The sequence below is a fragment of the Siphateles boraxobius genome, unplaced genomic scaffold (genome assembly GCF_051911475.1).
Source record: "Siphateles boraxobius isolate OS27281-9 unplaced genomic scaffold, OSU_SipBor_1 22, whole genome shotgun sequence".
Classification (NCBI taxonomy): Eukaryota; Metazoa; Chordata; class Actinopteri; order Cypriniformes; family Leuciscidae; genus Siphateles; species Siphateles boraxobius.
This window is the reverse complement of record NW_027508833.1, coordinates 15,792,501-15,815,000: the sequence shown is the minus strand read 5'-3', so window position 1 is coordinate 15,815,000 and position 22,500 is coordinate 15,792,501. Positions and strand designations below refer to the sequence as shown.

The 22,500-nt window shown below is 39.6% G+C and overlaps 1 protein-coding gene across 2 annotated transcripts in view; it reads right to left on the bottom strand.

The window, feature by feature from the left end:
- runx2a (RUNX family transcription factor 2a) overlaps positions 1-22,500 on the bottom strand; it is an 87,010-nt gene that overhangs the window by 34,074 nt on the left and 30,436 nt on the right. For both annotated transcript variants that reach the window (XM_077238741.1, XM_077238742.1), the window contains one exon: positions 15,970-16,074. In XM_077238741.1, the coding sequence (XP_077094856.1) occupies positions 15,970-16,074 (105 nt within the window). The remainder of the gene's footprint in view (positions 1-15,969; positions 16,075-22,500) is intronic.

Sequence of the window (22,500 nt, the reverse complement as noted above, 5' to 3'; positions counted from 1 at the left end):
TACAAATAAATTTGAATTGAATTGAACACACACACAGCCTATTGCAATCACTTGTACATCAATGGCAAGTTTTATTTCGCAAACAGTTCTTCTCTCGTCTGCCACATGTCCAGCCAGGCTAAACAATCACTTTATTTGAGCGCTAGCAGCGCAGCAAAAATAGACTCTGCGCCGACACCCCGCTTCACTGCTGCTCACGCGATGCTCCTGCTCGACGCTCACGTGCTGCTCCTGCTCTCGGTGTGAATGCACTCATTGATTAACATGCACACCGGGGGAAAAAAAACCCTGCGCTGCTCACGCTTGCGGTGTGAAACGGCCATAATTCACAAGGTTTCCTACATGTGCGTTCTGTGTGCACGTGTGATGCTGATTTTGCGCGATAATCATGCGGCGCCCGAGTGCATTTGACCGGCAAAAAAAAATCGGCATATGTCAGACTGACCGGCCGGTCGCCGATCATGGCCGATAACATGAAAATCGGCCGATTCCGATCACCAGCCGATCAATCGGTGTATCTCTAGTTGTAATCTTGTAATTACGGTTATGACACAGCGTGAACTCAGCATAAGCTTGTTGTTTTGGTTCAGATGGAACAGTAAAAGGCGAATGCTGTTTGTTTGTCTGCCGTTTTTGTTTGGAACCAATGCAATGATTTGACGAACATTCTTTGGTCTTGAGACTTACATTAGACCAATTTCAACCAGTATATAGACAAAAAAGTGTTTATAAAAAAAATTGCCTACCCTACCTTTAATGATAGCTTATATTTTGAGGCTCTGTCCCTAAAAAAATTGATATTCATCATCTAGTGATAATTGCAGTATGTAAATAAGGTTATAGAAACACTTTATGGATTCTATCAAAAACACCGGGTCATACCGAAGTTCCTTTTCACTTAAAAGGCTAGTAGGCAGTAGACAGCATGGCTGTTCTGGAACAGAGCAAAAACTGTTGTAATTATATTAGTTTGATATTAGCACAAAATTCCTTCAAAAATATCTGAGCATACCATATCCTAACACAGCCAAATATATTGCTAGTCATGTGTACCCATCTATTGCTGATAGAAAACATCAAGTCTCTGTGCCAACAGTAACAGTCACATACTTGTCTTATATCACTTCATTTGAAAGTGTTCTTGAGGAAAGTACAAGCAGATCTTTCTTATGCAAGCCATCCTTATATAGGTTTATATTCAATGGCATGTGTTGGATTTTGTCTGAGAGGCCTACCGTATGTGTTTTGTGTGCATTTACCTGTCTGGACTCGCAGAGCGACGTTCAAAGAGAGAGAAACATCACAGGTTCACGGCTAATGCTCATTTCAGCATTGAGCAATTAGAGCGGCTCCGCGCAAACCGCAATGTAAACAATCTGGCTCAATGGAAGATTTTATGTGCAACATATTGATTGTCAGAAGCTGTTATGCAAACAATACACTGAAACATGTGGCGGCACAACCCTGAGGCTGCAAAAGAAAGATTTGTTCGTTTCATTGGCCTGTGGAAGCATTTAAACATTTCTTACAGTATAGGGAAAAACAGGGCTACAAACCTGTTTAACCCTCTGGGGTCCTTCAGGGTCACACTCAGGGTCTTCGGGACCAAATGGTCCGGAAGGGTTTGATTCATATTTATTAAAAGAAAATCATATTTTTTTTTTTACTTGTTTTTTATAATATTTTTTCTTTTCTTTTTTGGTGTTTTGAGATAATTTAAGATTTATAATTAATATTTACGCAATAAATATGACCCATTTTCCCCCCATTTTCCCCCCATTGAATATAATAGAAAAAATATATATATATATTTTTTTTTAATTTGTTTTTACAGCTGTATTTCATTTTAGAGTCAAGCCTAGACCTCATAAAAACAATTTTTGAAATTAGATGGATGCCATCTGGTGGACAAACTGAGCATTTTAAAAATGCAAAACACATATGTAATCTGAATTTATTCGTTTGTTTATGTATAAAAGTGTGTTTGTGTGTGTGTGTGTGTGTGTGTGTGTGTGTGTGTGTGTGTGTGTGTGTGTGTGTGTGTGTGTGTGTGTGTGTGTGTGTGTGTGTGTGTGTGTGTGTGGATGTGTCTGTTTTGCACTCTTGATGTTTTATAGATTCACCCCTTCACTGTTGTGTGCTTTTTTTCTGGATCGTGGCTGATTTGTAGATTGTACGCACAAAAAAACTCTGTATTGTAACATTTTTGCCAATTTCCCATTCATTTCCTATGGCGGGACCATTTGGACCCGAAGGCCCTGAGTGTGACCATTTTTTTTACAACCACTTAGACTATTCAAATCCTGTCCCCAATTTTTGGGGGTGTTCATATACCAAGTACCAACAAAGTCACCAAATTTCGGACCATTCCGATGAAGCTATGATTTTACACATTTTTTTATTTAAATTCTTCGGGACCATTTGGTCCGAAGAACCCCAGGGGAAATGTTACTTATTAATTTATTTATAAAAACGAGTATTATATTCAAGTGAAAATGTATTTATTTGTATTACAGAAAATGTTATTTAGATTTTAATATGTATAAACATTTTCTGGTGGAAAATATTAGTTTTATATCAATATATTTAAATTAGATTATAGCACAAGCAGGTGATTATGATATTATTATGTAGTATTTTGTGATATTAATGTGTTGTTTTTGGTAGTTATGTGAGTAAAAGTGCAATCAAAAGTGCCTTTTACCACAGGATCCTTTAGCCTCGGTGTACCAAAAACTGAATGAGAAAAAAAACGTGTGAGATAAAATGAAAAAGAAGTGTGGAAATTGGACTGCGGCGGACAGACTCCATCTGAAGCACATTTACACCGTTTACCGTCCTGCTCTATGAAACGTGTTTGGCTGAGTTCTGCAAAAGTCAATAGCTCTTTTCCAGCCGTCTTCATGGCAGTCAAAACACAGCGTCACGGATCATCTTGGCAAATACCTTTTTAAAAACAAGCCATGTTTTCCATCTCCCCAATGCGAGGTGGCATTAATTAACAGAGCCAACACAGGCAAAGCAGGGAACTTCAGTGTGCACTTTTCACATGCACTAAATTGCATGGATTTACCTTTAAAAATACACTCTAGATTGTGCGACTTAAAATGCTTTCTTATTTTTCAGTGACGTTCCAGTGACACCACATCACAGCACTGAACCAAGAGATCTTCAATACAGTCTAGTAAAGAATGATTCTGTACATATTTTTGAAGAAAATTATTTTATAATTAAGAACATATGAGTGGGTGTTGGTTGCTATGCTGTTCTGATAATTTTTGGCACATTTCTAGGTGGTCGCTTTATGTTTTTTTTAAAAATAATATTCTGGTGTCTAGATAACTATGTGGGATTTTTTTTTGTGTGTGTGCTTATTTTATCGCCCAGCAGGTGAAAATTATACATCTGATTGCTTAGTAAGGTAACAGCACAGCTCTCCTCAATGACAAACATGATTTGAGGAATCATTCATAGCACCAGGGTTATTACAGTTAACTAAAACTAAAAGGTCTATAAAACACGTCAAAACTCCATGAAGTACAACAAGCGTATGGGTGAGAAGAACACTTGTTTATACAGCATTCACACCGGGACATTTGACTGCACATCACTATTCTCACATTATTGGTTCTGCTTGCAATCGTAATGCAAAGGATCGGTCTAAGGGGCATTAATTAAGCCTTTAAATAAAAGGGTTTTTATTTAAAATAAAAAATAAAAATTAGGGTGGCTGTGTGTTTGTTTGGGTTGATTTCAAATATCAACAGTGTTTCTCAGAAATCGCTTATTGCACCTTTAACATAAAATAACAACAACCAAAAAACAAAAAAAAACAAAAAAAAAAACAATGAATAACAACTAAATAGATATCTTAACTTTAACTAAAATGAAAACAGAAAATAATTCAAACTAATTCAAAGTATTAGTATCGCATTATAAAAACTATATTAGTATTGCATTGATAACAATAACACTTCATAGCACAAACTGTGCAAGATAAGTTACACTCTAAATTTTTACATTCAGGCTTTAGTGCTTGTTTAAATGACCTGTATGTGTATGCCATAGTAAAAGAAAAGGTTTATAAACCAACTGAGTGAAGCCAACATTCCATAAACAGTTTAAAGACTGTTCTTAGTTGCATCTATCTGCTTTTTTAAAATGCAAACTTTTGTAATAACTTATTTTGTTTTCTGACATAACAAGAATCAATTGACATGAAAGTATATTGATTTTTCTCTTTCCCCTCTCACAGGCTTATAGAGACTGTCTTTCACATGTCAAGCCCACCAACAAACCAGCACTGATATCAGATATCGGCGTAAGAATCCTGCTGCTATTATGATGGTGTGCGAGGAACACTGGCATTCATGGTGGTAAAAGTAACACAGGGCCCTCTCTGAACGGTCTGAGCCGCCCCTCCCAGTCTATTAGTCCAAATTGTTCTTAATAACCACAGTTACATGAGACCCGCCAAATGATTACAGCAGCATGCGGTTCACACTCATGGCCCTGTGCGACCGGACCAGTCAAGAGCAGCTGTGCAGAGTAGAATCGACATAAAATAAAACCCATAAATCTGATCATTTCATAAAGCAACAGCAAGCACAACATGATTTGACGTAGCTTGAGTTACACACTTATTTGGAGCAACAATATGGATGCTTGTCTTCTTGTGTGTCTTGGCTCCGATTGGCTAAAGACCATTGGATCCGTCTACGTGTTGAATCTCGCAAGGAATATTTTCTTTACAAATGAGCACATGTTTCTGGGGAACTTCATGCTAGACAAAATATATCTGCACTTTCTCAATGGCTTAAACGGTTAGGGAAAGGTGTAGACCACCTTAGTAATAATGAAAACAGACAGTGAGCCAGATTTACTAAACAGGGCAAATTAGCGCCGATGGGAGTGGAAAGTTCTGCGTGTGATCTACTAATTAAAAATAAATCTACAAATTAAAGAACACAGCCGGATAATTTCCATTATGACCAACGCAACCTACCAAGACCAGCGCAAATTAGCATCTTGTTTAAGACATGCTTTTTTTGGTGGTAAATAAAGGTGCAAATAACAGTAAATTGACTAGCGCAAACCTTAGTAAATCACCTTGCATTATTAATTTAAATACCCTCCTCCCATAAATTATGCTAAAATAACCCTGTTGACGGCTTTCCAGCACTAATTTTTCACTGCGTGTCTTTAGTAAATCCTGACAGTAATTTTTTGACGTCAAAAGATTGTTTGCGCTGGCACAAGCTGTTAGTAAAGCATCAGTCAGTTTTTTGGGGTAACACATTACAAGTAATATGAGTTACATAATCAGATTACTTTTTTCAAGTAATGAGTAATGTAACACATTACTTTTAAATTTACAACACAGTATTACTTTTTCAAATAAGTAATTCAAGTTACTTTGTTTTCCCATGTATTGACTGACACCTCTCCTGTCCCCATGTTAAGAGAAACCATGTGTAAATACAGAGGCATTGTATGCGCTGTGTAAACATGATTATTGTAGTTCTAGACTAAGGGCCCCATCTTGCACCCAGCGCAATTGACTTTGTACACCGACGCATGTATCATTCCTATTTTGCACCCGACACACAGCGGACATTTTTGCAAACCATACATAATTACAAGGAAAAATATTACCACACAAGGGACATCATTGTGGTGTCCATGAAGACGTGAAAAAATAGATGAAAGAAAAAATCTAGCTTACACATTTACCCAGATTATTATACGCCTGTTTAACCGAAGCTAATTTGAGTGGGTTTCTCCCATCCCCATACAATGTCACTTCTTTGTCTTTTACGGCCCTTCAGGAACTTCAGTCTCCTCGACTGTGAACCGCTCCTGGCGTGCGCCTGGCAAATCCTCCATTATATTAGCAATCCGCCATGGAAAAAGCGTGCCTACTTTTAAAGGGAATGATTGGTTTATTTGGTGCACGTTACGCCCAAACCACACCTATGAGTAATGTAGCTACTTCAGACCAACCCATTTTAGATTAGAGTCATTTATCCCGCCGGTATAATAGCAATAGCGCCCGAGATCCACCCACAAAGTTACTTGCGTTTCGCGTTTGATAGTTGCGTTTCAGATCGTTAAAATAGGGCCCTAAATGTGAGTGTGCACAAAAATAGATTCAGTAACACGCATCATCGCAATCTGAACAAGAAGTAAACGAGAAAGTAAGAATTTTCTTTTTTTTAAAGTGTGAACACTTATAGTGATGAAAAAAATCCACAAGAAGGAACATATATCATTTACCCTCCTCTTATGAAGTGTGTAAACAATCGTTTCAATTGTGTTGGAATTTCAGGAGAAACATCCAAGACAAATTTGATACATAAACCTAACGGCAAACTCAATTAAATCTTGTGCATGAGCAATGAAAGAGCAACCTCTGAGCAATAAAACCGTCCTTTGGAAAAGAACTGTATGACGTTGAAACTTAATTAAAGGCCTGAATGTCTGTCTGTCTCTCTGAATGAGAGTTTTTGTGTCTCTCTCTCAGTTTTTCTCTCTTAAGCGCAGGAGGAATGTGTAAACAGGCAGGCAGAGGCAGCTTCACGACACACTCACAGGACGTTGCAAAACTCTAAATGCCTCTGAATGTGTCATTTCCTGCATGGGCACCTGTCTTCTTCTTAACAGCAGATGAGGATAAGTAATAGACCTCCAGATAGATAATGTAGGGGAGAAGATTGACCTGAACCATTATTTGCCTAAATAAAAGCTGTTAAATGACATAAAAGACCCCAGCAAACCTCAGAGAGGCTAATATGGGTTTTAAGGTCAACATACACCCTTAAAAATAAAGGTCTATGGTCTACATCTATGATGGTCCGTGAAGAACCTTCATAAGAAGAACCTTCGAAGAAAAAAGGGATATCCCATCATTTACTCACTCTCAAGCAATCCTAGGTGTATACGACTTTCTTCTTTCAGCCAAACACAATCTGAGTTACATTAAAAAAATATCCTGGCTCTTCCAAGCTTTATAATGGGAGTGAATAACTGAGTTCCCTTTCAGGAACGTCGAGCTATATATATATATTCACATATATCAGTATGACGAGCGAGCAGCAATACAGAAAGTGTGTTCCCCCTGTACTCGTTTTCTCACGGGTGGGGATACACACGATCTGTGTGTTGTTTGTTTGGGAGTGCAGCATGCCCAGTCAGCTCTCGAGGGAGCTGATTGTGAGCATTGCGAGCGTTTTCCATTAAGAACGCTCCGCTCCCGCCGATCACTCTTCGAGGAGAGTGGTTCTGTTCGCGCTCCCCACAGCTCGGGTCCCGCTTCTGTCGAGGCAGAGCGGCGGCGCCTGTCGTGGGGATCGCAAATGGATCTGTCAGCGGGGTTTGAGACGGGCTCTGCCTTATCTCAGCCTTTACCTGCGAGTTCCAGTGCCTCAGTTCCGGGTGTGGAAGCACGCATTGGGGTTTCTTCCCCCCAGGCTGAGGCACCAATACTGCAGCTATCCAGTTCTGAGGAGCTGGATGTTGTCAGTATTGAGACAGGGGATGTTGAGGACTCGTCACCTCATTCCCCTGAACACGAGGAGCTTATGGAGGTGCTCACTCGTGCTGTGTCAAAACTAAGCATTGAGTGGCCAGCTGTTAGGCAGGAATATGTTTCTAATAGCAAGCTTGACGAACGATTTTTGCCTTCCCGCGTTCAGCCTCCACGGCGGTGCCTTCCGTTTCTTCTCGATCTCCACACCGACCCTCTTATCGTGTGTTTAGCCCCCAGACTTCCTCATATTCTAATATATCGGGGGCTAAGTTATATGGTTATGGGGCGATGCCCAAGGCGGAGGAGACTCTAGCTAGCCATCTTTCTGCTGAGTCTTCCTCGTCTCTTAAGGCACCAGCTTTACCCACCAAGCCTCTCAGAAATACTTCGGCTCTGGTGGGTAAGGCTTATTCGGCGGCTGGTCAGGCTTCGGCGTGTCTGCACACGATGTCAATATTGCAGGCATACCAAGCCGATCTTTTAAAAGATATGAGTGAGAGTGAGGAGGTCAGCACTGACGTGGTTCGAGAACTGCGTCAGGCTGCAGATTTATCTCTGCGTGCCACCAGGGAATCGGCTAAACTAATGGGCCGTTCTATGGCAGCCCTGGTGGCCGCAGAGAGACACTTGTGGCTTAATCTGTCTGATATGAAGGATAAAGAGAAACCTTTTCTTTTGGATGCTCCACTTTCTCCATCTGGTTTATTCGGTGACGCGGTAAACACGGTCATAGATAAATTTCAGGAAGAAAAGAAACAAGCTGCAGCTTTTCAAAAATTCCTCCCACTTAAAGTTCATGTCCCAGGGTCTGCTGGGCGAGGGCAGACCAAGCCGTCAACTAGCTCCTCACATAGGGCGCAACAAAGGCAGAGTGTCGCGTCTCGTGGCCCCCCTTCTAAACAGTGGGAACAGACGCGACAGTCTCAGGCGAAGCCTTCTTGTGGTAAGACTGATGTGAGGACAGTCATTATGGCTAGGAAGGCTTCGTCTAAGAAGTCCTGACTCCACTGGTGTCAGGATGCTGAGGGTGGTCCCCACCGTGAGAGGGAGGTGTTCACCGCTTCAGACGGTGCCCGTTCTCTCACGGTGCCCTCAGGGGTCCCTTATGCCAACCCCGCCTTCGTGTGGGGGCGCAGACAGGCCCAGCAAGCGCTTTCCCGAGGGACGCTCGCCCCCTCTGAGGAGGGGTTTAGAGCAGTCAGACCAGTCGTCCCCTGCCGGTGCGCCGTTACAGGGCGCTGTGTCTGCTGCTCAAAATATTCCAGAGGCCAGCCTCGAGAGGCTGGTACCCTTAGTAGATTTTCTGGCAGAGTGGAAAAGTCTTCCAAAAATATCTCAGTGGGTTCTGCATTCGATAGAAAGGGGTTATGCCATTCAGTTCAGATCTCCTCCTCCTCGATTCAACGGGGTCCTGCCCACCGTGGTGGGCCCCGAGCAGGCTCTGGTAATGGAACAAGAGGTGAAAACGCTCCTTCAAAAGGAGGCTATAGAACGGGTTCCTCCTCCCAGCGAGGAGTCAGGTTATTACAGCCGATATTTCATCGTTCCAAAGACGGATGGGGGGTTGAGTCCAATTTTAGATTTGCGCCTATTAAATCGTGCTGTAGCCAAGCTCAAATTCAAGATGCTTACGCTAAAGCAAATCATGTCACAAATCAGGTCCGAGGACTGGTTTGTCACAATAGATCTGAAGGACGCATACTTCCACATCTCCATCCTTCCGCAACACAGGAAGTTCCTGAGGTTCGCTTTCGGGGGCGAAGCGTACCAATATCGTGTTCTTCCGTTTGGCCTAGTGCTCAATCGTAGCAGCAAGCGGCTCGGCATCGAGATGTCGTCCTCGCACACATATCTCAATCACAGATAACATATTTTCTGGGGGTACTATGGGATTCTGTGGCAATGCGGGCTCGCCTGTCGCCTGCCCGCATCGCTTCGATTCTCTCAGCTGTAAAAAGAGTAAAGCTAGGCCAGTTGCTCACTGTAAAGCAGTTCCAGAGACTGCTGGGTCTGATAGCAGCAGCGTCCAGGGTTATACCCTGCGGCCTGCTGTTCATGAGTCCATTACAGTGGTGGCTCAGGACCAAGGGGTTCTCCCCGAGGGGAAACCCCCTCCGCGTGATCAAAGTTACACGGAGTTGTCTCCGTGCTCTGGTCATGTGGAGAGATCCTTGGTTTCTGTCCCAGGGACCTGTGTTGGGAGCTCTTTGTCGTCGTGTAACGCTAACGACAGATGCTTCACTCACAGGCTGGGGGACGATCATGAGTGGTCGCCCAGCCCAGGGTCTGTGGCAGGACCATCATCGATTTTGGCATATAAATTGTCTAGAGATGTTGGCAGTGTTTCAGGCTCTGAAGCACTTCCTGCCAGACCTGAGAGGTCATCATGTTCTTGTCCGGTCCGACAACACATCGGTGGTCTCTTACATAAACCATCAGGGGGGTCTGCGCTCTCGCCCGTTATACAATCTGGCTCGCCGGATCCTTCTATGGTCCCAGGGGAAGCTTCTCTCATTGAGGGCGATTTATCTCCCGGGGTATTTAAATCAGGGAGCGGACATCCTGTCGAGGCAGGGTCCGAGGCCCGGGGAATGGAGACTCCACCCCGAGGTGGTGGAGCTCCTTTGGATGCAGTATGGTCGTGCCGAGGTAGACCTATTTGCGTCCAGGGAGACATCACACTGTCCACTGTGGTTTTCTCTCAGTCATCCAGCCCCTCTGGGGTTGGACGCTATGGTGCAGGCGTGGCCGAGGTCACGCCTGTACGCCTTTCCCCCGATTGCTCTGCTCCCAGGAGTTCTGGAGAGGGTTCGCCGGGACGGGGTCAGTCTATTATTGGTAGCCCCGTTTTCGCCGGCCCGAGTATGGTTCACGGACCTAGTGTCTCTTCTAGACGGCTCTCCTCTGGATATTCCGATCAGGAGGGACCTTCTCTCTCAGGCGAGCGGGTTGATACTTCACCCCCGCCCAGAGTTGTGGAAGCTATGGGCTTGGCCTCTGAGGGGGTCCAGCTCGTAGGGGCTGGTCTCTCAACCGAGGTTGTTGAGACCATCCTTCATTCCAGAGCTCCTTCCACGAGGAGGTTATATGCCTTGAAGTGGAGGCTCTTCAGTTCTTGGTGTGGAGAACACCTGTTGGACCCAGTTAACTGTCCAGTGGGTGCATTGCTGGAGTTCCTGCAGGAGTGTTTCTCCTCAGGGCTATCCCCCTCCACACTAAAGGTGTATGTGGCGGCACTTGCTGCTTACCATGTCCCTTTCAGTGGAGTCTCTCTGGGGAGACACCCATTTATAACTCGCTTTCTTCATGGTACTTTGAGGCTGAGGCCTGTAGTCTGCACGAGGGTGCCAGCATGGGACTTAGCTATCGCCCTAGAAGGTCTTTCCCTAGCTCCCTTTGAGCCTATTGAAGAAGTTGCTGATAAGTTTATTACTTTGAAGACTATTTTTCTCCTTGCCATTTCTTGGCATAATTGTAACTTTATAAACTGTAATCAATAGCTCCCGGTTCCGGCCGTATGTGCATTAACGAGAGAGTTGAGTTCCGGCAGAAGAGTGACCTCTGACCCGACGCATGACGAATGATGTAGGCGTAGCGTAGGCTTCGGTGAGAGTAGATGCCTCTCGCGGGTCAAACAAATAAGACTGGACAACAAACTCAAGCTCCTCTGACATTTCTCTTTAAAAATTCTCATTTTAGAGAATTCTCTTCTAATTCGTGACGGTGTTTTGTTTTGGTCTATCCTATGCTTTCGCGTTCGTCAATATGTCATGCGTCGGGTCAGAGGTCACTCTCTCGTACGGCCATTACCGTTATTAGCCAGTTATTATAGTTTATTAAGTTTTAAATATGTATAATTTTTTAATAAAAAAGCATCGCTTCACTTCAGAAGGTCTTTATTAACCCCCCGGAGCCGTATGGATTACTTCTATGATGGATGGATGAACTTTTTTGGGCTTCAAAATCTTAGTTACCATTCACTGTCATTATAAAGCTTGGGAGAGCCAGGATATTTTTTAATTTAACTCCGATTGTATACGTCTGAAAGAAAAAATTCATATAGTCCTAGGATTGCTTGAGGGTGAGTAAATTATGGGATAATTTAAAATTTTGGGTGAACAAACACTTTAACATCCATAGAACCTTTCCACTGGACAGGTTATTTATAGTGGAAAAAGTTCTTTAGATTTTAATAATGTTCTTCACACTGAGCAAAATGGTTCTTTTGTAACTTTATTTTTAAGAATGTAAAATCAAAATTGATTTCATTCAATAAATTGTCCTGGTCTTATTTGTGATTCCTTCTTGCATGTTATTATTACAAAGAAAAAAAAAATTATATGTTTTTTTATATTATTTTATGTTACATATATTATATCAGTTAATGTTTACTTTATTTTGAGTAATGAAAAAGTTTTTGTGGTATTAGTCAAAAATATTTACTCTGGTTTATACTAATTAACGAAATAAAAAGACAACAACCAACTATATCATTCTGTAATTACGCAACATCTGAAAGAAAAAAAAACTAGTCTGTGTTTACACCAACAGAAGCCATGTCTTCGACTGGTATTTTCCTTGATAAACACATGCACACAAAGCCAGAAAGAAAAACTGAAGATGAATGAGCTGCGTGAGATGAAAGGCTCGTCACAGAAGAGATGCCCGAGGGCACGATTAATCCGCTAATGAATGAAGATCACACACTGGCATAAAGTGGCTACAAAACGCTGCTGCCAGATGTGTTAATTGAGATGAGAAGGAAAAGAGGGAAAAAACTTGACTTTAAGAAGTGATATTGTTGGTTTAGCCGCCAGAAAGTTATCTATGGATACGAGGCCAGTGGCGACAGATGTGTGCCAGGCAGGTTGGCATATTCTTTTTACAAATGTGCCAGGAAATTGTGCCAAGGCTGGATCTACAGCAGCGCTCATCAGAATGTGTGTTTCTGTGTATGATGGCGTGTGACGATGTGAAATGAAATGTTGATGCTTCAGATGTTCTGGGTTGGTAACCAGGGCATTGCTATGGGGCTGCTAAGGTGTTCTGATAAGAGTGCAGTTCCAGATGTTAAAAACTCCGTGGACACTTATCACAGACTGAAGATGCGTTTTAGCAGTCATCAGCATCATACATCCTGCAAAGTTTTTTATATTTTTATTTTTTTTATTTATGTACACTTATAACACTATACTTAGTATTTTATTACCTTTGCATCAAATTACTAGTTTACTAAAAAACTAGTTAACGCTGCTGTGAGGGTGTCTCTAATATAGCGGCGTATCAATCTTTTTGCACTCTTTTTGAAAGCTGTGAAAGCACTTTTGTAAAGTTTTACTTTTGCTATTTGAGCAAACTGGAATGCAAAAAAATATATTTAATGTAGTCTCTCATTCACCGCTATTGAAGTTTACCCAACTATGATGACTTCCACTTCTGAGAAACCCGGAAACAGACCTTTTGTTAAATGATGGTATATGCTTTTGAAGCCATCAGCCCACATTTTTCAACTTTTTTTGTAAAGAATCATGTTTAACAGTGGAATTCATGGTGAAAAACCACTAATGATGCTGTGAAGAAAATTCCACCAATCAGACATTGCAAGCAATTCGATCTAAAAGAGCTCTTTAGCTCCGCCCACTCCCATGAAGACGAATGAGGTAATTGTAGTCTCCCTACGCTGTCTAAATACCATGCTAAATACTTACATATTTGTATATGTACACTGCTAAAATCGAAAACAGAACATTTACTGGTAATTTTCTGCCAGGACATTATTATATTATTATAATATGATTTTTTTTACTGATTTTTTTTTACATTATATATATATATATATATATATATATATATATATATATATATATATATATATATATATATATATATATATATATAAACTTTAAATTATTAATTTTAATTGAAATACATTTTTAATTTGGTTATGTCATTCGCAGTGTTTCATGGGCTTGTCGTTCTTTCTCTCATGTTGAGAGAACCTTTGTCTTTTTTTCTAATTTTTAAATATTTTTGTTTCAAATCAAAGTTTGTAATGTTATTCTCTTCATAGCTGGTTTAAAAAAATTCCCCTTGAGAAAAAAAAAATAGTAAAACCCCACTTGGGCACTGTTGCCCTTCATTAACCCATTGTTATGTGGTTTCTTACTAATCCAAATCAGTTTTTATGATATTCTGTTCTTTAATATATCTCAGCTCCCGCTTTGAAAGTTAAAGGGATTTTTTGTGCAATCATTTAGAAACGTATAGTAACAGCGGATTGAAAGCTTGCTGTCATGTCATGAACGCTTTGAGTAATTTCACGACCGAAAACGGAAAAAGTTTGCTTAAAACGTAAGCGTATGAAACATCTGTCAGTCACCGTTAGAAACAGTCAGAATCCTATCTACTTTTTTTCGATTATTGCGAAGAACTTTGGCCCTAATGTCAGATTGCAGCAGACTTTAATATAAACATGTACTAAAGAAAGTCAAGCACTGTGTGTTCCTGGTTCCATTCTCTGCCACATGAAAGTAATTCATGACAGCTTGTGTGTTTACGGGTCCTGGGGCTCAGTGTGAAAATTGAAATTTGGCAGCGTCTTCTAACAGTTGGCTTTTTTCAGGTAGTGAGAGCTCTGAGAAGTTTAGGCACGAGGACAACGAGGACTACACACAACTCACAAGTTCAGACATCAACTCCGATGAAGTGGCTTTTTCATAATTGAAGCATAACTTGAGCTTTTTGCCAGATCAGGTTCCTCTGAGAGAGAGAACATGGGCTGTTTCTCTTTTCCGTGACAAGTATCTGTTCAGTGTATCGGTAAAACAAAGCATCAAAGTTTCTTTTCTGTCTGAGAAATGTCACAATGGTTCCTATAAATCTAGCTGATCCCGTAATGACCCAATATTGATGTATAAAATGGATTTTTCTTTTTCTTTTCTGGAAATACATCCTGACCTTCTTTTGTAACTCAACAAAAGGATGGATTATTCTTTCAATGCTTCATATTCAGAACTAAGAGCATGGCTCTGTTCAGAATAGTATACTATTATATTATTCTTAAAGGAATAGTTCATACAAAAAAAATATCCCATAATTTACTCACCCTTAAGCCATCCTAGGTGACTTTCTTCTTTCGCTTCACTTCAGAAGGCATTTATTAACCCATTGTCATTTGGATTACTTTTATGATGGATGGATGGAGATCCACAAACTCGGGCACTCACTCCCATTATAAAGCTTGGAAGAGTCAGGATATTTTCTAATATAACTCTGATTGTGTTTGGCTGAAAGAAGAAAGTCGTATACACCTAGGATGGCTTGGGGCAAAGTAAATTATGGGATAATTTTCATTTTTTGATGAACTATTTCTTTAATGAGTGTGAATTTTCTGCATGTCTTCAGCATGACATACTACATTTGCCAAGTTTGAGCACGTATCCCACAATGCAATTTGCTCGATTTTACATTGGCTCTTTTGGGAATGGAATATTTGCTTACTGCATACTGAATACTATGCAGTAAATACTGTGTACTATGAAAGCCAATTTCTATATATATATATATATATATATATATATATACACACACACACACATACACATATATGTGTGTAATTGTGACTATATCTCACAATTTAACTTCATATCGTAAACTATTTCACAATTTTCTTTAGTATATTTACTCGAAGGCAGATGAGTGCTTCCTTAGTATATTGCATATTATCAAAAAATAGCAAGTAAATAGCATGACAACGGTATTTTACCTCACATGACTATGCTAAGTCTTTTATTCAGAATATGGCTGTATAAAAAATAATTTTTCTAAAAAAAAAGATAATTGGAGTACATTTTACAAGAAAATCCTATTGAAGGTTTGCTAGGTCAAAATTTCCCATTTTAAATGTGCAAATGTGTTTAAATGTGTTGCTTGCCATTTCTTTGCAAGCAATTTCTGAGTAAAAATTGTGAAAAAGCTGATTTGCATTTTTAAATCCAATTTTGTAAAAAAGTGTAAGATTAGCAGATTTAAAAAAACAGCAGATTGCATGCAGTGCACTATTATTCCATTCAGAAAAGAGCCAGAGCACAGGTCAAAGGTCAAGCGGCTCGCTCTTAAGAGCACGTTGATGGACAGACACAAGAGGCCAATACAGTAAACATTTTCACAAGTCAAGTGGCCTTGACAGCACGTGTTTGTATTTGCCTCTCGCTGACCGTGCCTGCAGCTCCTCAAAAGCCTTCTTTGTGCATTGAGGCGTGCTGAATCCATTTTTTAAAACAGTACTGTAACACAATCTATGCATCAATTCATGCATCGGGCCACACGTCTCGTCCCACTGGCTGGGCGTTATGCCACGATGCTGCACAAAATCATTAATCTCTGGATTCGGGCGCTCTTTGCGCGTGCTGATCACATGACGTGTGATATTTGGTACTCACTTCGCGGCTCCCGCGGTCCGTCCACTGTGACCTTTATGGCTCGATGGTAAGTCGCCACTTGCGGTGGGTTCGTGAATACTGTGATTGTCAGCGTGAAGCTCTTTCCTGCAAAACACAAAAAAGGTTCAAACCCGATTAATCCGCCGGACAATGTCGCATTCATTGCTCAGCAGTCATTTGCATTTCTCTGCTGGTGACGGTGATGACTGTGGGATTTTAACTGCGAGGAACTCGAGCCATTGAAAAGGCCTGGCAGCAACGGACAATAATGGAATTGGTTTGGAAAGTGAGCCTTACTGAGATTTGAATTTTTAGTATTCAGTTGTTGGACATGACAAATTAGAAATGCATAAAACAGGCCATATTAGGTTGTATATAACATATAGTACATGCAAGTGGAATAAACGGCTTAATGACTGCGCTAGGCCTCTGTCATTACTGTTACTGGTTGAGTAGGACCCGTAAGCAACCACCTAGCAACCACTCAGAACACCTTAGGAACTGCATAGATACACCCTGGCAACCATCAACATTATGCAAACATTGTAGAAGTTATGCAAATGTTCTTTATTAAATATTATAAATATTAAGTGAAAATGTAACTCATTAAAAAGTATATTTCATAGAATAAACACTCATACAGGGCTTGTTGGGCTTGCTGGGGCTATAGAGCCACCAGAAATGTGCTTAGCACAACAGTATTTGTAGAATGGTAGGTTAGGGTTAGGGTTAGAATAATTGACATGTACTTGCAAAGTTACTTAAAAAACTCTTTTCAATTTTGTTCGGATTTTTTTAAAACAAAAGCACAAGCAGGTTCCTTCATTTTGCTCGCTCATCCTTATCGATGTAGTGACAAATTGGGTCCCCACGTAAATCGTGTCTCCTTTAGGACCCCAAGCGATCTCATTATTTCAAATTGCTTTTATAGGTACTCTCTTTAGCGCCTGATTACAATTCCTCCAAAATCATGTTATGGTAAATGCTGTTTCAGTTACATTATAAAGACCATTTATGTCTATATTAGTTAGCTTATATACAAGCATTGCATACAGATAAGCGATTAACCAGATAGCTTAGTTTTATACACACATTTGCACTTACTCTACATATATTCTCAATTACCTTTAATGTAATTGTGTGTTAAATTAAGTGTTAAATGTCTAAATATTTCCGTTATAAATAAAACAAATTCATGTTGTTCAATTATTCACTTAATAGGCTGTTATTATTAATATTATTATTATTATTTATTAATTAACAGTTAATCATGTGTAATAACTTACGTTCAGTTGGTTTTATAATAGACTAATGTGTTTGCGTACACATTACATAGTAAGCTATGCATATTTTAAATTAATATAATTTGTATATACTTAGGATAATCATTAACTGACAGTCCATACACAGACGCCTATATGTTAATGGGACAGCAAGTCAACAATTTCAATAAACCATTATTGATTTAAATGGCTGATAATGTAATCATAAAGATGTTCAGCGAAATTGATACAGAGCTTAATAACTGGGCACACTTTTATAATGTGACCTTGTAAATTTATAATTTAAGGTAAATTGGAAAATTAAATAAGTGCAGTGCAATAAATGCAGAGTATTAAAGTTATTGATGCACTTAGTTTTTTTTTTCTCAGGACCCCCAAGAAAAAGATACTGGACCCGCCACTCTGCTTAATGATATTATATAAATATAAAAGCATATGATAATCAGAAAAGTTATTATATATTTTAAATTATTAAATATATATTCTTATATTTTTTAAATATATATTTAATTAATATTTAAATATGTAAATATATAGATTAATAAATATGTATTACTATTATCAATGGGATATTTTTTATTCATATGTATTATTTGCTATATTTAAATCATTAAAAAAGCAAATATATATATATATACAGGTCCTTCTAAAAAAATTAGCATATTGTGATAAAGTTCATTTTTTTCCATAATGTAATGATAAAAATTAAACTTTCATATATTTTAGATTCATTGCACACCAACTGAAATAATTCAGGTCTTTTATTGTTTTAATACTGATGATTTTGGCATACAGTTCATGAAAACCCAAAATTCCTATCTCAAAAAATTAGCATATCATGAAAAGGGTCTGTAAACGAGCTATTAACCTAATCATCTGAACCAACTAATTAACTCTAAACACCTGCAAAAGATTCCTGAGGCTTTTAAAAACTCCCAGCCTGTTTCATTACTCAAAACCACAATCATGGGTAAGACTGCCGGCCTGACTGCTGTCCAGAAGGCCATCATTGACACCCTCAAGCAAGAGGGTAAGACACAGAAAGAAATTTCTGAACAAATAGGCTGTTCCCAGAGTGCTGTATCAAGGCACCTCAGTGGGAAGTCTGTGGGAAGGAAAAAGTGTGGCAAAAAACGCTGCACAATGAGAAGAGGTGACCGGACCCTGAGGAAGATTGTGGAGAAGGACCGATTCCAGACCTTGGGGGACCTGCGGAAGCAGTGGACTGAGTCTGGAGTAGAAAAATCCAGAGCCACCGTGCACAGGCGTGTGCAGGAAATGGGCTACAGGTGCCGCATTCCCCATGGCAAGCCACTTTTGAACCAGAAACAGTGGCAGAAGCGCCTGACCTGGGCTACAGAGAAACAGCACTGGACTGTTGCTCAGTGGTCCAAAGTACTTTTTTCGGATGAAAGCAAATTTTGCATGTCATTCGGAAATCAAGGTGCCAGAGTCTAGAGGAAGACTGGGGAGAAGGAAATGCCAAAATGCCTGAAGTCCAGTGCTGCTTCTCTGTAGCCCAGGTCAGGCGCTTCTGCCGCTGTTTCTGGTTCAAAAGTGGCTTGACCTGGGGAATGCGGCACCTGTAGCCCATTTCCTGCACACGCCTGTGCACGGTGGCTCTGGATGTTTCTACTCCAGACTCAGTCCACTGCTTCCGCAGGTCCCCCAAGTTCTTGAATCGGTCCTTATCCACAATCTTCCTCAGGGTCCGGTCACCTCTTCTCGTTGTGCAGCGTTTTTTGCCACACTTTTTCCTTCCCACTGAGGTGCCTTGATACAGCACTCTGGGAACAGCCTATTTGTTCAGAAATTTCTTTCTGTGTCTTACCCTCTTGCTTGAGGGTGTCAATGATGGCCTTCTGGACAGCAGTCAGGTCGGCAGTCTTACCCATGATTGTGGTTTTGAGTAATGAAACAGGCTGGGAGTTTTTAAAAGCCTCAGGAATCTTTTGCAGGTGTTTAGAGTTAATTAGTTGGTTCAGATGATTAGGTTAATAGCTCGTTTACAGACCCTTTTCATGATATGCTAATTTTTTGAGACAGGAATTTTGGGTTTTCATGAGCTGTATGCCAAAATCATCAGTATTAAAACAATAAAAGACCTGAAATATTTCAGTTGGTGTGCAATGAATCTAAAATATATGAAAGTTTAATTTTTATCATTACATTATGGAAAATAATGAACTTTATCACAATATGCTCATTTTTTGAGAAGGACCTGTATATGGCCATGCGAGCCAAGCCCTAAATTATATATAATTTACAGCAAAAAAAGTAATTTCCAGAATACTTACAGGATTTCTTAATGAAGAAAATGTCTAGTATTTTTACTTTTAGAAAAAAATACAGAACCTTGATAACATTCGCAAGCATGGTCTCATGCAGTGGCATTTGGATTTTCCTTTTTAAAATACAGCCAAGTAACTAAATTTCCGCAGCAGTGCTGTTATTAGTTAATTATTTTATGTGTGATTCACAACAAGGGTTGGGTGTAAAGGTGGGGTCCTGTTTTCACTGATCTTTCATCTTACGTGACCTTTTACTGAGCAACTCACTAAACGTTCATAAATGTGTGAGCTCTTACTTCAAAATAACTTCGACATAAGATATTGTTCAGCTAAAACGTGTTATAGAGGCAAACCTTTCTTTCGGTAGAGCACAGGAAATACTAAGATACTTCTAATGAGGCAGACTCAGCAGTAATGTGTAATGTGTAATGTGTAATGTGCGAAGCATGCTGTGAAGTCAAGCATGACACATTCTCAGAGATGCGATCTGCAAGTAAGACAGGAAGAAGTGGGTGGAAAGGCAGTGACACAATACAACAGGCAGCTACACTTCTTACTGTTACTTGTGCATCAGACTGCATATCTTCTAAAACTAGGTTAAATTGACAAACTCTTGGAATGGAGTTTTCAAACAAATAATCTAAGATCACCAAGCCTGATGTTTTGATTGAGATTCATTAGCTACACTGTAAAAAAAATAAAAAAAATATTGGTTTTACTTGAAACAATTTTCGGTTACTTTATTTCGATTGTCCACTTTAGACTTTCTACTAACTATAAGTAACTTTGTAACTGCATGTCAACTAACTCTCATTAGACTGTTAGGTTAGGTTTAGTAGGTTTGAGTTAGTAGAATAAGTTGACATGTAGTTGCAAAGTTACTAATATTAAGTATAATGTCTGTTGAGGAGCATCAAAGTAAAGTGTTAGCAGATATTAAGCAGACAGTCTACTAATACTCTAATGAGAGTTATTTGACATGTAGTTGGAAAGTTACTAATAGTTAGTAGAATGTCTAAAGTGGAGCATCGAAAAAAAGCGTTACCCTATTTTACATTCGAAATTGCTAGTAAATTGCACGAATAATTACAAAGAAACTGCAAGTAGAATTAAACATTACATTTTGAAGTAGAAAGACTGAAATAGAATTTTCTTGTAATGCTCCAACTCCAAGAATAACAAGCTTTTGAGTAGGACCAGTTAGCAACCACTTAGCAACCACTCAGAACACCTTAGCAACTGCATAGCAACACCCTGGCAACCATCCACATCATGCAAAAATTTTAAAAGTGAGGCAAATTTTCTTCATAAAATGAAAATAGTCCAGTTTTCAAATATTAAGTGAACATATATCTCATTCAACATTGCAACATTTCAATTCATCATGCATTTTCTGGAATTACAACATGTAAAGTATTTACATTTTCTACCATTAATTAGAAAGAGTAAAACATATTTTATTGTAAAAAGCAGTTTTTAGGGCTGCCTTATTTTTGTTTACCAACATTTTTGTACAGGTTACGCAATAAGTCTTGCTATTGTAATTACTCTTTCTTTTATCCCACAGAATCTGTCCATAAGCCCCCAAAAGCACGTTCTTGGACCCACCCGAGCCCTTCCTAGTGAGCTGATACCCAACACACACCACGGCCCAGCCCAGCTTCTAACCGCTCCACCAACCCTGGCATCTGCCATCCATCCAACGCTTGGTGTCCAGCTACTAAAAATATCCTAAACGCATGGCTTATCCAGCAGTGTTTTTCTGTTCCAAATGATTTCCTAAACAGAAAGAGACATGTGAAATGCATAACTCCTGATCAACAACAAACATCCCGCCGTGACCTAACCAACCCAGCATAGACAAATCCATTCATAAATAAGGGCAAGTACTTCTGAAAACAGAAATGTGTTCCTGCATAAATTAAATGTTTCATAAACACATTATGTCTCGCCTCAGGAAACGGCGTTGCTTACGGTAATTCAAGGAGCGCTATTTTTCTGATGTAATTTGTTTGATTGAGGTCTTTCTTATTTTAATCTTCCACACAGTGCATCGTATCGTTTTCCATATTTAATTTCCTTATGCTGTGCTATCTCCTGCCTGACTTCCTCTTCCAGATCCCGTGTCATAGATAGAGGAAACTCTAGCCTGTGAAGGTGTGGGTCTCCATGCGGGCCAAGCCCTGTTCACTGTGACAGCTGTGAGGAGATAACACGGATGCGCACCCATGGCGTGTTGGGGGGTGTGTGAGGACATTCAGTGACCAGCTGAATGCTCGACAAACTACTGTTTGCAAGTCCGTCTCCGCTTGGACTGATTGTGAATCGATCTGGTGTCTACAACACACACGCAAATGCCACTGATTTAAACACCACAGACATAAAGAGTAGCAATCGATTATTGCTTTTGACATTTATAACCACTTGGCAGATTAACACAAGCTTTATCCATCTTTATCCATCCCATTTGTGTCACTTCCAGAATCTACCAACAGCCTTGTATTGGATAATATTCAAATATTTTGTGCATGTGTTTTGCAAAGTAAGACTGTCCTTTTTTAATGTCCGATTCATACAGTAAGATTTTTTAAAGAAATTCTTCTATTTAGAAAGGATGTATTCAATTGATCTAAAGTGACAGTAGAAACTACTTCTTTTGAACTATCTGTTCTTCAAATAATCCTGAAAAAAAAAAACAGTATATATCACAGCTTTCAAAAAAATATTAAGCAGCACAACTGTTTTCAACATTGATAATAACAATACATGTTTCTAGAGCAGCAAATCATCCTAGTAGAATGATTTCGGAAGGATCGTCTGACACTGACTGGAGTAAGGATGCTGAAAATTCAGCTTTGCATCAGGAATAAAATGCACTTAGAAAATATATTGACTTAGAAAATAGTGAACTAAAATTGTAAACATATTTCACAATATTACAGTTTTTACTATATTTT